This window comes from Rhipicephalus sanguineus, chromosome 3 (genome assembly GCF_013339695.2).
Source record: "Rhipicephalus sanguineus isolate Rsan-2018 chromosome 3, BIME_Rsan_1.4, whole genome shotgun sequence".
Taxonomy (NCBI): Eukaryota; Metazoa; Arthropoda; class Arachnida; order Ixodida; family Ixodidae; genus Rhipicephalus; species Rhipicephalus sanguineus.
Genome location: NC_051178.1, coordinates 156,305,164 through 156,319,677, shown reverse-complemented (window position 1 = coordinate 156,319,677; position 14,514 = coordinate 156,305,164). Strand labels below are relative to the sequence as shown.

The window sequence follows — 14,514 nt, the reverse complement described above, 5'->3', positions numbered from 1 at the left end:
GGGTTTGCTTTTGTCCTTTCTTGATAATTTGCCGCTCAGTCACAGCATCAAAAGAATATCCAGCCCATTACAAACTTGTTCAAAAGAACATAAAAGACACACAAAAATACGAGAGGAGTGGCAAGGGTATCAGGAAGAAACAGCAGGCAAAATTTTTAAAAATTGTAGGCTCCTCGCTCTGAAGTACAAAAATATCACTAAGCATAAATCTTGGTGACAATAAATTGCAGTGATCAAATCGGTTTCATTGCTGCGTTCAAAAAAATTTGAAAGGGTCATTCAATCTACAAATCCCAGGAACTCGGCTTACCACAGATTCCAGATGGTGAAGAGTCCTCATCAGAGTTGTCACCACAGTCGTTGTCGCCATCACAAAGATAGCGCTTATCGATGCACCGCTGGTTGGTTTTGCACTCAAATTCACCCTCACGACACCGTGAAGGCTCTGTATAGTTCGCTGAGCCTTTAGAAAAAAACGAGGAACACAAAATAAGACCTTGCATCTCATGGAAACAATGGGAGAATCTGAAAACCAGCGATCCCAACAGAGACATCTTGGCCTGTGATGCTTAATGGGCTCTGGGGAACCCTTTCAGGCTTTAATGCGAGTGCAAAAAGCACAAATAAAACTATCTGGCTTCAATGAGAGTGCAGAAAGCTAGGCATGTAACATTCGAGCACTTCGAATATTCGAACGAATCTTACAGTACTCAAATTAGCTTCAACACAAATTTAAATTATTCAAAATTTAAAAGTATTCGGAATGAACGAATAAGCGTATATATTAGACAGCATGTAACCCCCTGTAAAGGTGATTTCACTGCAGCGTAGGAATGCTATGCTGTGAAAACACCTATTTAAAAATATCCGCACTGCCGCAAAGCCCCACTTCAACCACTATGAACATATTACCCTCACATTGATTAATTATTTTGTAAGCTTAAAAGCTTATTTTATGGACTTATATTCGCTAAGTATAATAAACTTCAAAACATAACAAATTTTATCAGTTATCATAGCATCCTACTGAAATTCAAATCCTGCAACTATTCAAAGTTGCGCCCACTTCACTACAAGCCAAAGAAGTGACATTCGCACATGCCTCTTTCCAATCTTGAAAAATATTGTGCAGGTTAGTTGGGTCATGAAAAATATGCTCATTTATCTTGATAATATGTAATATATACTATTCGAACCGTTCAATTCGAAATTATCCGACCAAATCACTATTCACTTCAAGCATGAAATTTACTATTCGCACATCCCTACTAAAAGCATGAATAAAACTATATAGAAAGGAGGTGGTGAAGTGCACTCTCCACTGGCTGCGCCAGCTCTCATTACACAGCTGTATATTGCTTTGTATTACATAACGCATCATCATTGGACATGGCATGCTATCACAATGACTGCACCTTGTAGGCAAGTGTACATCTAGGCAAAGAATTCTTAAATTGTACACGCAAGCTAAATATGTATCTTCGTATTGAATTTCACCAGATGGTCTAGGGCAGCGATGACACTAAGTTGCACAAAATGCTGTAAACAATAGAAACTTTTATTTTCCAGCAAGCTGCAAATGAAATCCATACAGGCTCCTTTGTTATGTGAACTTTCCCTGCATGAGATTTTTCTCTTTCCTGCATATTTCTGTGGCACTTTCATACTTTAAAGGGACCCTGAAATGGTTTTGACGATTTTGTACAAACACATTAGGCCAGTAGAGCAAGTCCTAAGGATCATTTACAGACCGATTTAGGCTTTGTGTGTAAACTGTGTAATTTATTACAAGGCTTTAAAGCTGCGAATCGTCACCGATCACAGCGGCTCAGCCAAACGCATTTTCAAACCGCCCACTTCTAGTGCGCGTCGTCTTGGAAGCGCAACGTCATGCAGGCGGCTGATCTGATTGGATATGTTCAGTCCTCGTCACTGAACCTCCTGCGGGCAGCGAGCGTCGTCTGCCTGTGTTACAACGTGCTCCGTGTTCACTTGAGCTGAGCGACAGTGTTTATCTCGAGGTTTCTTTTGTTGGACACAATAAATTGCCCTAGCCATGTTGTGTACCACATATCTAGCAATTGGTGACTTGTAAAGCTGCGACATCAAGCAATGTCTGTGAGTCATCTGGCGAGCGGAACACCTTCAGCTCGTCGCTGCAATGAGCGTCGCGCTCTCGCTATCCGTTCAACGCCACAATCCACGTGTCTGCAGCTGTAACTTCACCCCTAAAGACACAACCACATTGCCTGTGTTTACGCTTATCGGTGATCTTTCTCGAATTCTTTTTGTTTGTCCGCATGCTTTTGCAAGTTGTCGCCGTACAGGAGAATAAAATAAAATCGGCTGGTAGTGTGGCGGCACCTGTCGGAGCAGATATCAACCACCCCGCGAGCTTCGTCTTTGTTGCCAAACGGCATGCTGCCGGGCACACTGGGCCTCCGAGATTGCACGCAATGTGTCGGCACGCAATATCGGAGGCCATGACTGGGCGAAGCTCAAACCGTCGAGTGCGCTCATGAGAGCGCTGCGATCGCCGGCGATGCCAGCGTGTCTGTAAGTTGAGGTTGGAAGGCAGTAATGAGGAGGAGGGTATAGATATAATTGTCCGTAGCGGCCTTGGTACACGGTGTGTCGCTTAATTTCTGGTGCAAATGATTTGGGGTGCTCTTGCCTAAACGCTGACAAAACTTCAAAAAACTGTTTCAGGGTCCCTTTAAGCCACGGTCTCTTGGTTTTACCAAAAACGCTGCACCCCAGGAGAGCATTCAATTCATGGGAAACTAAACAGTGTCTGAACTGCACTCCTTAAGGAATTCAGCGCGGAGTAAAGAAGCGCTTTGCCTGAAGTTTTCTTGGCTATGAGAAAATTGAGCAAATGCAGTCTTACGGTGGCACGTAATGTTGTCAGTGGCCAGGTAGTAGCCGTCCCCGCAAGCACACGAGTGACCCTCGGGAATAGACAAGCACAGCTGTGAGCAGCCACCATTGTCACTGCTGCAACCACTGCCAGCTGCAAATTTGACAGAGGGAAAAAAATGGCGTTGGCACTGCTTTGAAAACCTAAGTTTTCACCAAGCTATTAAGACGCAACTTAATCAACCAACGGATAAAAAGAACAGAAAATATTGCTGAAAAGCGAGTGAGAAAAGACAACACCATGGAAATCGCAGTGCAAATAATTTGTTCACCCCTCTCATTTTTGTCAACTTTGTTTTTCTCTTTCTTGCTACTAAACAAAATGAGCTGAGCCACATGTTTGCGAGCTTTTGATCCTCCATTGTCTAGTTATTCTTCCACATAAATTAGTTTTTTTCTATTTCCCAACACAAAATAAAAGGAGAGATGTGGACGTCTCACTACAATGTAAAACATCAGACCTGCTAACTCCAAATTATGCCCAGCATGTCAGCTCAACTGTTCATGCCCAGTGTGCGCTTTCAGCTGTGTGTATGTGTACAAAGCCAGTCAACAAACAGCAATATATAGCTGAATACCTTCAGAACAAAAATGATAGGGCTTGTAAAGAGATTTTGGTTGTCAACAAACTTTGTAGATGTAAAATTTATAAATGACTAAGAAACGTGTTTTGTGACAGGAAGGTTTTCTTTAGAAAGACTGGACACCAAGGCACTCTCGTTGAAGTCTGAGCACACTTTACACGCTAAGGCAAAAGTGATGTCAGAGTGATCTGTATTATTAGCCATCACAACACGTTCCCCCCACCCCCTGATGTGCGATTTTTTTTTTTGGGGGGGGGGGGGTCGACGTGCATTCGAGCCTACTTAAAATTATGTAAATATGGTAATTAATATGCTTAGTTCCTCATTCAAAACACAGTATCAGATTTTAATAATTAACGGGTATTAACAAGTGGGAACCAGAGAGCGTAAAACTTAACAAACCGATGTTGTCACAGAGACTACTCATTCAGAATTGACAACCGGTGAAATGCACTCACTTGATTGCGATGCCTCATCGAAGAAACGCAGTTCAAAGAGGGGTGGGTTTTCAGTCTTGAGTTTAGTGATGTTCTTTGAAACGGTGTCAAAACGAAGGATGTGGCCCTTCTGGAACTCAGTCCAGTAGATGTAGTTTCCGAAGTGGGCCAGGCCATATGGGTGGTCCAAGTGCTCGCCTTCTACCAGCACCTTAGTCGAACAAAACGACACAGTTTTAAAATGAATAAACACATGAAAAATAAAGTTGAGTGATAGTTTCATGATGTTACAGTCAGAACTTTGTCATAACCATTTGCAACAGAGAACCGACCTTAGCTGATGCTCAACTTGAGGACTATGCATGAAAACTTTGTCAGAACTTCTTCAAAACCAGCGGTCTATTAAGTTTAATTCTCTGGCAAAGTAGACTGTTAGGGGAGTGTACATTTGGATTCCAATGAATGTACTGAGCTTCTTTTATGATAAACTTATGGTAATTTGAATAGATTTCTGAAGCCCCTTTATGTTCATCTTAAAAGAATGAGTCCGCTGCAGTGGGAACAGATTTTAAGGGGAAGAGCAACATTAAATTCTGAGATTTTATGTGCCGAAACCATGGTATGATTATGAGACACAGCGTAGCAGGGGAGTTTGAATCAATTTTGACTTCCTGGGGTTCTTTAACGTGCACCTAAATTTAAGTATACTCGTGTGTTTCCACCATTTGCCCCAATCAAAATGCGGCTGCTGTGGCCGGGAATCAAACCAGCGTCCTCCAGATTTTAAGGACATAATCAAAGGAGGCAGCAGTAATTCAGAGTCCAGCACAATCTAAAGCAAAAATCAGGTGGCGATAATGTAACATGCTAACAATGGCAAAGCACAACTCACCTCGCGCCCCTTGCCATCAAGGCCAATGCGCTCGATGCGATGGAAGTACACATCGCACCAGTAGAGCTGGCGGTTAGCGTAGTCTATGCTCAGGCCGTTTGGCCAGTGCAGGTCTTGTGAGACAAACACCTCGCGGTGCGAACCGTCCATGTATGTCCTCTCTATTTTTCCACCATCCCGGCCATCGCCCGGTGGATACGGTTCAGTTGACCAGTCAGACCAATACATGTACCTGAAAGAGAACAGTAGAGGACGTCTGGTCAATAAAAAGGACACTGTCCTAACATTAAAGTGCCCTTAAGCAAGTTTCAACACTTCAATCAAAGAAGCTACAGTGGAACCTAGATTATATGTCCCCCTGTTTTGCGACGACCCGCATTTTACGACGAATCAGTTCGGTCCCAGCAACACCTCCAGAGAAATAATGTATTAACTAGGGGCGTGCGAATATCCAATTTTTTTAATACGAATCGAATACGAATATCCACCTTCGAATATTGAATCGAATATCGAATATCGAATCGAATATCGAATATCAAAGGAAAAATGCCTCCACAGTAACGATATTTTATTTAACATGTAGCTATTTGAAAAAAAGAAACATTAACAGCCTCACTGGCAACAAAACATACACTGCTATCTCCAGAACACAATGTCCAGACTAGCACAATGCACATCACAACACAATCAAATATCACGGCACAATGAAAGTAATGACTAGATGTTATCATGAAGAAATATGAGTTGCTCCACATGATCAGGCAGCAGGCGCTCCCTTGTAACAGAGACAACCCCCCCACCCCCTGCCACTGAAAAGGCACGCGTGGGCGCTGCATACTTCCGTTGCCCCAAGGAACAGTGGCGGCGCAGTGAAGCGGACTTACGGGCCCGCGCCCAGGCACACCGCGAACGCTCGACATAAATTTTTGTTTCTCGCCTAAAACAAAAACACTCCGATTAAACTTTCACAAATAAATCTCCTTTGTTTACTCTTCCCAACGAGACCAAGCGTGCATTTTTACTTGGACCGCATCACCACTCTACATGTGCCTGAACGTGGGGCATTTCACACATTTTTCAATGTTTGCGCCCCTTCCACTTCGAAACTACTCGGTCATCGATTTCAATACTTTTTTGACACACTTACTGCCAACTATCCAGCCATGTGATATAGTCCTATTTTGTCTGTAATATTCGTAGAATTTTTAAAAAATAATCAAAATGGGCGCAGAATTGCAGCATTGCTTCACCACAAAGCACATCGTGAGACAAAGTAGTGGTCGTTAATGGGCGATAATAAGATAGTGCCATTCCTTCTCAAGTAAACAGCAGATATTTAAGGCGTTCCGTAAAGTATTGCATTTTTTAGAGTATTTTTTCGCAACCTATGTTTTACCCACTACGGCAAAATTCAAGTCACTGTAACAGACAAGAAAAATTTTTTTTTCAAAAAATACTTTCCGAGGGCAAATAGCGCACTGATATGAACGTCCACAATTTTTTACAATACAATTGGAGATGGTCGAGCGCAATGTTTGGGACGTTTGGCGTGGAATGACCCAGCTGTGAGATAACCAACATGGTGGTGGCTTTTATTAAAAAGCCATTTTGAATCATCAATCCCAGTAAATCGTAGGAATAATATACCCGTGAGGTGTCTCAGCATCTGAAATTTCAGATGTCTTTAGGGATGGGCAAATAGTGAATTTGAGGTTCGAAGCGAATCCGAAGCGTATAGTGATTTGGTCAAATAATTTCGAATCGAATAGTTCGAATAGTATTTACCGCATATTATTAAAAAAATGAGCATTTTTGCCATGACCCTTGCACAATATTTTTAAGGATTGGAACTAGGTATGAGTCACTTTTTTGGTTTGAAATGAAGTGGAAGCAGCCTTGAATAGTATCAAGATTTGAATAGCAGTAGGGTGCAAGTTATAAGTGGTGCAATACGTTATAATTTAAAAATTGCTATCTTAGCACAAATAAGCCCATATAACACGCTTTTAAACTTAAAAAAATATGTACATTTAACCTTGAAGTGTGGCTTCGCGGCAGTGCAGATTTTCCCTGGAAGGGTTGTTTCACGGCACAGCAACCAGACGCTGCAGTGAAACCACCTTTACAGGGATTTTGTGCGGCCAAATGTATACATACAGTGAACTCCCGTTAAGACGAACTCGATTAAGACGAATTCTCGCTTATACCGAACAACACGGGACCATTTGTTTGGTTTCCCATAGACTCAATGCAAAAAAAATTCGCTTAAGACGAACCGCCCAAATGTACTCTTCTGTTAAGACGAACTTTCGCGGTGATCAACAACACTGCAGTCTTGGTGGGGCATTCAGGCGATCGAGAAAAAGCAAAAAAGATGAAAAAAAAAGCGCTTCCTGGAGCAAAGACGCGACGCAAATCGCCACGTGGAGGGCGCGAGAAGACCGGTCAGCGGATAAAGCCGGTATCCCCTCTCACCCCCAGCCTGTGGGTGGGGGAGGTGTGGGCTTTATCAGCAAAGAAAGCAACAAAAAGAGTGGGGGATTTACAACTTGGACCCCCAAGCCATTGCGTCCTTTTGTATTCCCCCCCCCCCCCCGGTTTTTCGGTTTTCCAGCTGGAGTACAAAGGAAAACAGAACAACACAAGAGCTAAGGGGAGTGGGGGAAAAAAAAAAAGAAAGCGACAACAGGAACAAGAATGGTCTGTGCATTACAATTGAGTACCAAACCATGATCTCCCGTCAGAGGGGTCAGGTGCATTGTCATCGCCATCACACAATGGCGGCCGAGCACGTGTATTTTGTGGTCAATTCGCGTTGGTTCGCGCAGGACCTGTGCGCTTTCTATCTGTTCCCAGTGAAGTGCAAATTGTGATGAGCCATTTTGATTACGGAAGCGCACGACAAAGGAAGGCTATTTTGCACTAGTGAATATAGCTGTGTCGTGCGAGGCTTGTGACCGATGGGATATCTTCAGCTGCACGTCGATCAGGAAAAGTTACTACGGGCCGAAAACGGGAAAATATCCGGAACTCGAAGAAAACCTTGCAGACTTTCTTAAGCAACTCAGCGTACAATGGCTTTGTCAAGGCAACAGCACGCGGCCGAGGCGTATCCAGAAGTGATCTCGGAGCCAGCAAAACAGGCTCACAGAAGAAAACGAACTGCCAGGACAATAAATTTTACATTCTTTGAAGGAAAATTGTGCTTGTCTCTTAATCTTTTTTTCTAATCGTCAACATAGGAGCGTGTTACAGTTTTATCATTAAAATGTGGTAGCAAATATCTTCACGAGCATTTTTATTTTTGAACACGCGAAATCGGGTGCTCGTAAGATTCGTGTAAATACTCTGCTTGAAGGCATAGTCTTAATCTAGACGAGCCAAATAAATGCTTTTTCTTGTCTTTTTGCCCCCCATTGTAAGTCTACTCCATTCAGTGTTTTCAACATGTTTGGATGCACTTGGCATGTTAGCATGTCTCTTTTTGGGGGCACTTCTGATAAGTCGAACTCCTGATAAGACGAACAGATGACCACGGTCCCTTCAAGTTCGTCTTAACGGGAGTCTACTGTATATTCGTTTATTTCGAATACTTCGAAATTTCGAATAATCTAAATTCGTATCGAAGCGAACTTGAATACTGTAATATTCGTACGAATATTCGAAATGCCCGAATATTCACCCATCCCTAGTCATCTTACAACGGTTGTATGGCACACGTACTGGTGCCGCAGTCAGGCGCATCCCAATGGTCCGAATAGTCAGGCACGTCCAAAAAATCAGGCATCGGGACATAGCTGTCGTTTCATGTATATATTTTTTGCATGTACTAGTATAAGCAATACTTGGGACAAAATTATTTCTTGAGCTTTTACTCCGTACACTTTATGCCAGTTAGTTTACAGAAAAAGGGATGCTGCACATGGTTATACATGTGTGCGTAAGCACGAATATCCTCCGCCTTCCTCCTTTTTTTTTCCAATGAAGTAAACCTGGTGACATAGGTTACATGCAGGGACAAGTAACAGACAAGCCAGGTCTTTCTACAACACAGATACTATTAGAGACTTGTGAAGCGAGTTTGTGGAGTGAGCAGTATTGCGCATTGTGCTGAAACGCACTCAGTTATGATGGTGGGCGAATATTCGGGCGCTTCAAATATTCGTAAGAACATTACAGTATTCGAATTCGCTTCGACACGAGTTTAGATTATTCGAAATTTCGAAGTATTCGAAATGAACGAATATATGTATATTTGAGCTCACATAACCCCTTGTAAAGGTGGTCTCACTGCAGCGCGGGGGTGCTATGTTGTGAAACCCCCCATCCAAGGGATATCTGCACTGCCACAATGCCACACTTCAAGGTTAAATGTACATATTACCTTCACCTCAATTAATTATTTTTGAAGTTTAAATGCATGTTATACAGGCTTATATGCACTAAGTATAGTCATTTTTAAAACATAACGTACTCTACCAGTTGTAACCTGCACCCTACTGCTGTACAAATCTTGGTGCTACTCAAAGTTGCTTCCACTTCACTTCGAACCAAAATAGTGACATTTACACATGCCTAGTTCAAATTCTTAAAAATATTGTGCAAGCTAGTTGGGCCATGACAAAAAATGCTCATTTTTCGTATTAGTATGTGATATATACTATTCGAACTATTCGATTCGAAGTTGTTCGACCAAATCACTATTCGCTTCAAACCTCAAACCTACTATTCGCCCCTCCCTAGTTACGTAGGGTTGAATACAACACCGGCATTTTTAATACCTGAGTACATTAATTTGGCGCCAATGAGCACATTAAAGAGTGAGAAAGTGAGAAAGAGCCTTTACCCCCTCTTGGGATCGACCACAATGGCCCTCGGATGTGACATGTTGAGAGAGACAAGCTGCCGGCGCAGCGTGGAATTGTCCAGTCGTGCAACCCAGATGCCCAAATGACCCTCATCGGTCCAGTACAGGTTGCGGCCAGCCCAGTCCACAGCCAGACCTTCACAGTTGTTCAGGCCTGAAGAGATAATGGATGGCATAAATAGCGTACCGAAACAAAGGCAATAAAGTTCTGATGAGCATCCTCATACTCTATTCTACCTACCTTCCTAAATTTAAGTTGGATGCTTACCTCTATAAAGAAAGAAACTAAACTAATGGTGAATCCTGCTAAGCAGACGATTGGAAAAGACGACAATTGTACAAAACACAACCAAAAATACTTGTGCAGCTCAGAACCTTTAACCAAAAAGGGCGGATCTGTTTCACATAAGGTCATAACTATATACTACACCCTGTACTTTCTCTTCAGCCCACTTCATCATTATCTACAGTTGGATATGACTTTAGAAAGCAGCAGCATTTCCACCTCATAGGTGGATGCATGCAAGCCTGCACCAATGAGCGTACGCTCTAGAGTAACGTCATAAGCCAGGCGGTCGGTGACCCTGACGTTTGAGAGCATCGCTGAGTGCATAAGTGGGACTATTTTTAATGCGATAACGTTAAACAGCTCGTTTCACAGAAATTGCGGTGTTGGCAGCATCACCATGTTTGGTTGTTAGTGAAAAATCAGCGTTGTCAGTGGGCTAAAATTCGAGGTAGATGCAAATAAAGGAATAATAAAAAATCTTCAGTTCGAGCGGGATCGAGGATCCAAACCTGCGACCCCTCACCTGCGTTTAGCCTGCATTTAGCCACTCGGCGACCACACATACATCCTCTAGCATACTAACGGTGAGCTATTTATATATAACATTTAGTGTTGGTGGTACACACATCCTGGAGGTTCTTCAGCGGCTTGACAGAAAACTCGCGAGATGGCGCAAAAAGCCCAAGGGCGCTCTTTCCGTGTTCTGTTGCACCACATGCATGGATATTGGAGCCTACACGCATCCACACTTTGGCTTTCCTTGTGGCACGGTTTAGGTGTCGACTAAGAAGCGAAGCCAGGCTAGCGATTGGGAAGGCGATACGAACACTGTCTGATTACCCTATCGCACATTACTCTTGAAAGCAAAGCTCAAGCATCCTCAAAGTTTTTCTTTAATCACGGAAGCAACCGGCTGTCGCGCTTCGGTCATCTGGGTGAGGCCTCTCCTGACTTCTTAAGTTGTATCTGACTATAGCTAATGAGCTTTCTACATAAACACCATTGATGCACCTCCCTCTACCGTTCACAATGTGCATTCCTTTGGAAAGCTTCTGTTCAGATAGATTCAGTCATGTACTTACTACATTCACAGAAACGAGACTCTCGTAATCAGTTATAACAACAGCAGTTCAAACAATACAAATACTAAAAATTGATTGGGGCTCTATGCGCCTTCAATCCCAAATAACACGTAAGTCCATCCCCGGGCCCTTGCCTAACTTGTGAACACTTTGCTTCCCAGCACATCTTTCGTGGAAGGCCAGCATTCAGCTTACGCAGAAAGAGACAACTGTATCTTGCACTCATAAAAACAATAGACCAGGCAGAAAATTTTAAATTAAAGTTTGGATTGAAGTGAATACCTTTCGAAGTGAAGACCTCTCGCTTGGATCCATCCAGACCTTGGCGCTCAATGACGAATTGCTGGGCATCCGAATAGTAGACAGTGCGCGTCTTGGCGTCGTAGTCCAAGGCAGTTGGTCGGCTGAGGGAACGTATGGGAGCCATCACTTCACGTCGCAATAGCGGGAACACCTTGGACTCGGGAAATTCGTCACTCGTTGAAATACCCTTCACCGCACCCGGCCGACCACGTGCATATAGAAGGAACTGTGCTGGAGCCACCGCTGAACCAAGAAAATGCAAATGCACATTGCACAGGCAGCTCAATGAATTCAAATTCAGAGACCACGAAACAATGAGCCAATAAACGATGGAAGATGCATAAGCGGGGTCTGAAGCTATGCAAGGTTTGATTCAGTTGAAATATCCACAGCACTACAGCACTGTAGTGCTAAGCCTACGACAGTGAGGCAAGGGAATGCAGTTTGCTACTTGAACAAAAACCATATAGAGTCAAGTGACGGCTGGAGCAAATCAATGTGTACGCTCAGTGGTTGTAAACGAGAACTAGTCTGAAAAGAAGATCTCTGAAGAGTGCAGTTGGACATTCCACATGAAAATCACGTGATTACAAAGTGCAGACACAAACAGGAACTGCAGCATGAAAAGTGCACATGCTCTAGCATTGAATGGTTCTTTTCACCAATATGCAATAGGCCAGCTGTTTGTCGATCTACTACAAATGTCACACGCAGTGCTACTTGGCAGTCATAAGTCCTAAGGCTTTGGCTGTATTATTACCAAATGCCCAAGTGACTGGTGTTTTGGCAAACAACATGTGCCCTTGGATGGCAGTGCTTACCAACGCAACGCCCCTGGTCAGCAAGGCGAAAACCAGGCCGGCAGATGCACTGGGCCGTCAGTGTCCCTTTTATGGTTGATGGAATGCATAGATGCTCACAGTTGCCATTGTTCTTGCTGCAAGGGTGCTCGCCTGCCAAGAAGGAAATGTGTATGTTGTTACGTTTGATATGAAAGCAGCAGGAATAAGCATATGAAGCCGAAAGATAATGAAGTCAAAGAAAGCACAACTAAGTAAACAGGCTTCCTTGATCAATTAATCTTCTTGTGGTTAGCAACAGGCTTAGTAACACATATTCAATGGGGAAAAAATGTAGGAAGAATACAGATAGTACTTTCATGATACTCCTTAGTTCTAATCAAATAAAATACGAACCCTTATCCTGGCAAAATTGTTCTCAATGAAATATTGAGTGCACATTCAGTAAAAAGTTCTGACTGAAGGCTGGTTCTCACCTACCACCTGCATTTTTAGCTGATAAATCATATTACCTCAATACTGCAAACAAGTGACCAGACTAAAAAGCACACAAATATTCTTCAAATAAAAAAATGTACTTGGCAGCCCTTTTTCACAGCTGCTGAAGCATTTGCTAGATAAGCTACTTCTACTTGTTCCTCAATATAGTTATTAGTTTTAAACTGTGCAACAAAGACATTTCTCTGATACTTTCGTTTTTTGTACACGTACACACACAAAAAAAGACGAAGCTACCGTATTTATTCGAATCTAAGCCGATGGTTTTTTCGAAAAAACGAAGTGGGGGCTCGGCTTAGATTCGAGGATTTTGAAAAACGCGCCATTTTTCATCGAGAAAAGTGTCGCAAAACTAGCGCCACCTAGACAGTATTGTAGCCGTTGGTAGCCGAGCCAACACCTGGCTTAAGTACACACGCGAGGCCGCCATTTTTATCTTTGTGGCGAGTGTTAAGGCGAGCCGTTCGTCAGTTCGAGTCTCGCTTCGAGTGGGATGTGTGTGGCGTAGCTCAATGGCGCCAAACGAGCGTAGTCATTATAGTGCGGCGTATAAAAGGAAAGTTGTGCTAGCCGCGGAGTCGTCCTCCAACGTTCAAGCCGGGCGGGACTTTGGAGTGGACGAAAAGAATGTTCGTCGCTGGAGGGGCCAACGGGAGAAGCTCTTCGCATGCGCCGCAACGAGGATGGCTGGGTGGCTGCAGCGTGGGACGACATCCCAGGAACTTTGATCGTGCTCTCTTTCAAGAAGTGCGGCATATCAAATGCACTTGATGGCACCGAGGATTGCGCACTGTTTGAGGACAGCGACAAAGAGATCAGCGACGACGACTCGGAATGAGCGCGGCATCTTGATGATGAACCAACTGCTCCGTTTCATCTTCATATTTTCAATAAATGTTTTCTCTTTGTGAATTTTACCCGGCCTACATTCGAGGTAAGTTTTTTTTTTTTTTCGGGCTTCGGACTTTAGGGGGTCGGCTTAGAATTGGGGTCGGCCTAGATTCGAGTAATTACGGTAAGCTTTTTGTTCCTGAAAAGCCATAATAGCACAAGTAGCACTGTCAGGATTGCGAGGCTCAACACTGAGGACAAGTACAGAACTTTCAGCTTACAATAAGTATCTTGCTGTAAGCATAGCAATCTCACTGTAAACTGTGCACTTTCACTGCCAGATGACAGATGGGCACTCACGGTAAGGTTTCCGTTGACGGTGATAAACGTGAATGGAGAACGGCCTTGTCAGGTTGGCTTTCACAGTGCGGATGTCACTCTGGTTGTACTTGTGCACAACCACCACGGAATTGCTGTGCCAACTTGTCACGTACAGGTAGTTTTCAAACACCGTGATGCCATACAGGTTGCGCATCTACAACAAGAAGCACAGCCAGTGTGTGGGTTCTTGCACAGCAATGCTATTTCGTGACTGCCAGAAAGGGCAAGCATAGATGCTTAGCAACTCAAAGACAGCAGGGTTGTTGCTCATTAACTGCAACCAAAACACCCCAAAAGCCTTCCTAGAAGGGGCGAATGGAGTGGCTCACGCAAAAAACGAAACACAAACCTTACAAAACTAAACATTAGAAACGAGATGGGAATAAGACAATTGTACATTTCACAAATTTGATGACAGTTCATGAAGCTGTGTTCTGCATACAGAGTCAACTATGGCACTGGGCTCACCTTGCATGGTAATTATGTACATGCAGAAAATGTGCAAATGAAATCAATGCAGACTTCTTTTTTTGAGATGAAAAGTCAACCATATGTAGAGGATGTAACTATCAGAATAGTTACGAGCCTCACAAATCTGTTTTGCTATGCCAGTGAAGGCAAAGTTATTAAG

At 43.3% G+C, this 14,514-nt stretch overlaps 1 protein-coding gene across 1 annotated transcript in view; it reads right to left on the bottom strand.

Annotated features, from left to right (window-relative positions):
- Positions 1-14,514, bottom strand: part of LOC119386003 (low-density lipoprotein receptor-related protein 1-like) — a 67,664-nt gene that overhangs the window by 31,930 nt on the left and 21,220 nt on the right. The window contains exons 11-18 of the mRNA XM_049414192.1: positions 13,863-14,037; positions 12,195-12,326; positions 11,353-11,616; positions 9,679-9,853; positions 4,833-5,064; positions 3,962-4,151; positions 2,891-3,013; positions 311-463 (exon numbers count right to left, since the gene is read on the bottom strand). Coding sequence (XP_049270149.1) covers positions 311-463; positions 2,891-3,013; positions 3,962-4,151; positions 4,833-5,064; positions 9,679-9,853; positions 11,353-11,616; positions 12,195-12,326; positions 13,863-14,037 — 1,444 coding nt within the window. The remainder of the gene's footprint in view (positions 1-310; positions 464-2,890; positions 3,014-3,961; positions 4,152-4,832; positions 5,065-9,678; positions 9,854-11,352; positions 11,617-12,194; positions 12,327-13,862; positions 14,038-14,514) is intronic.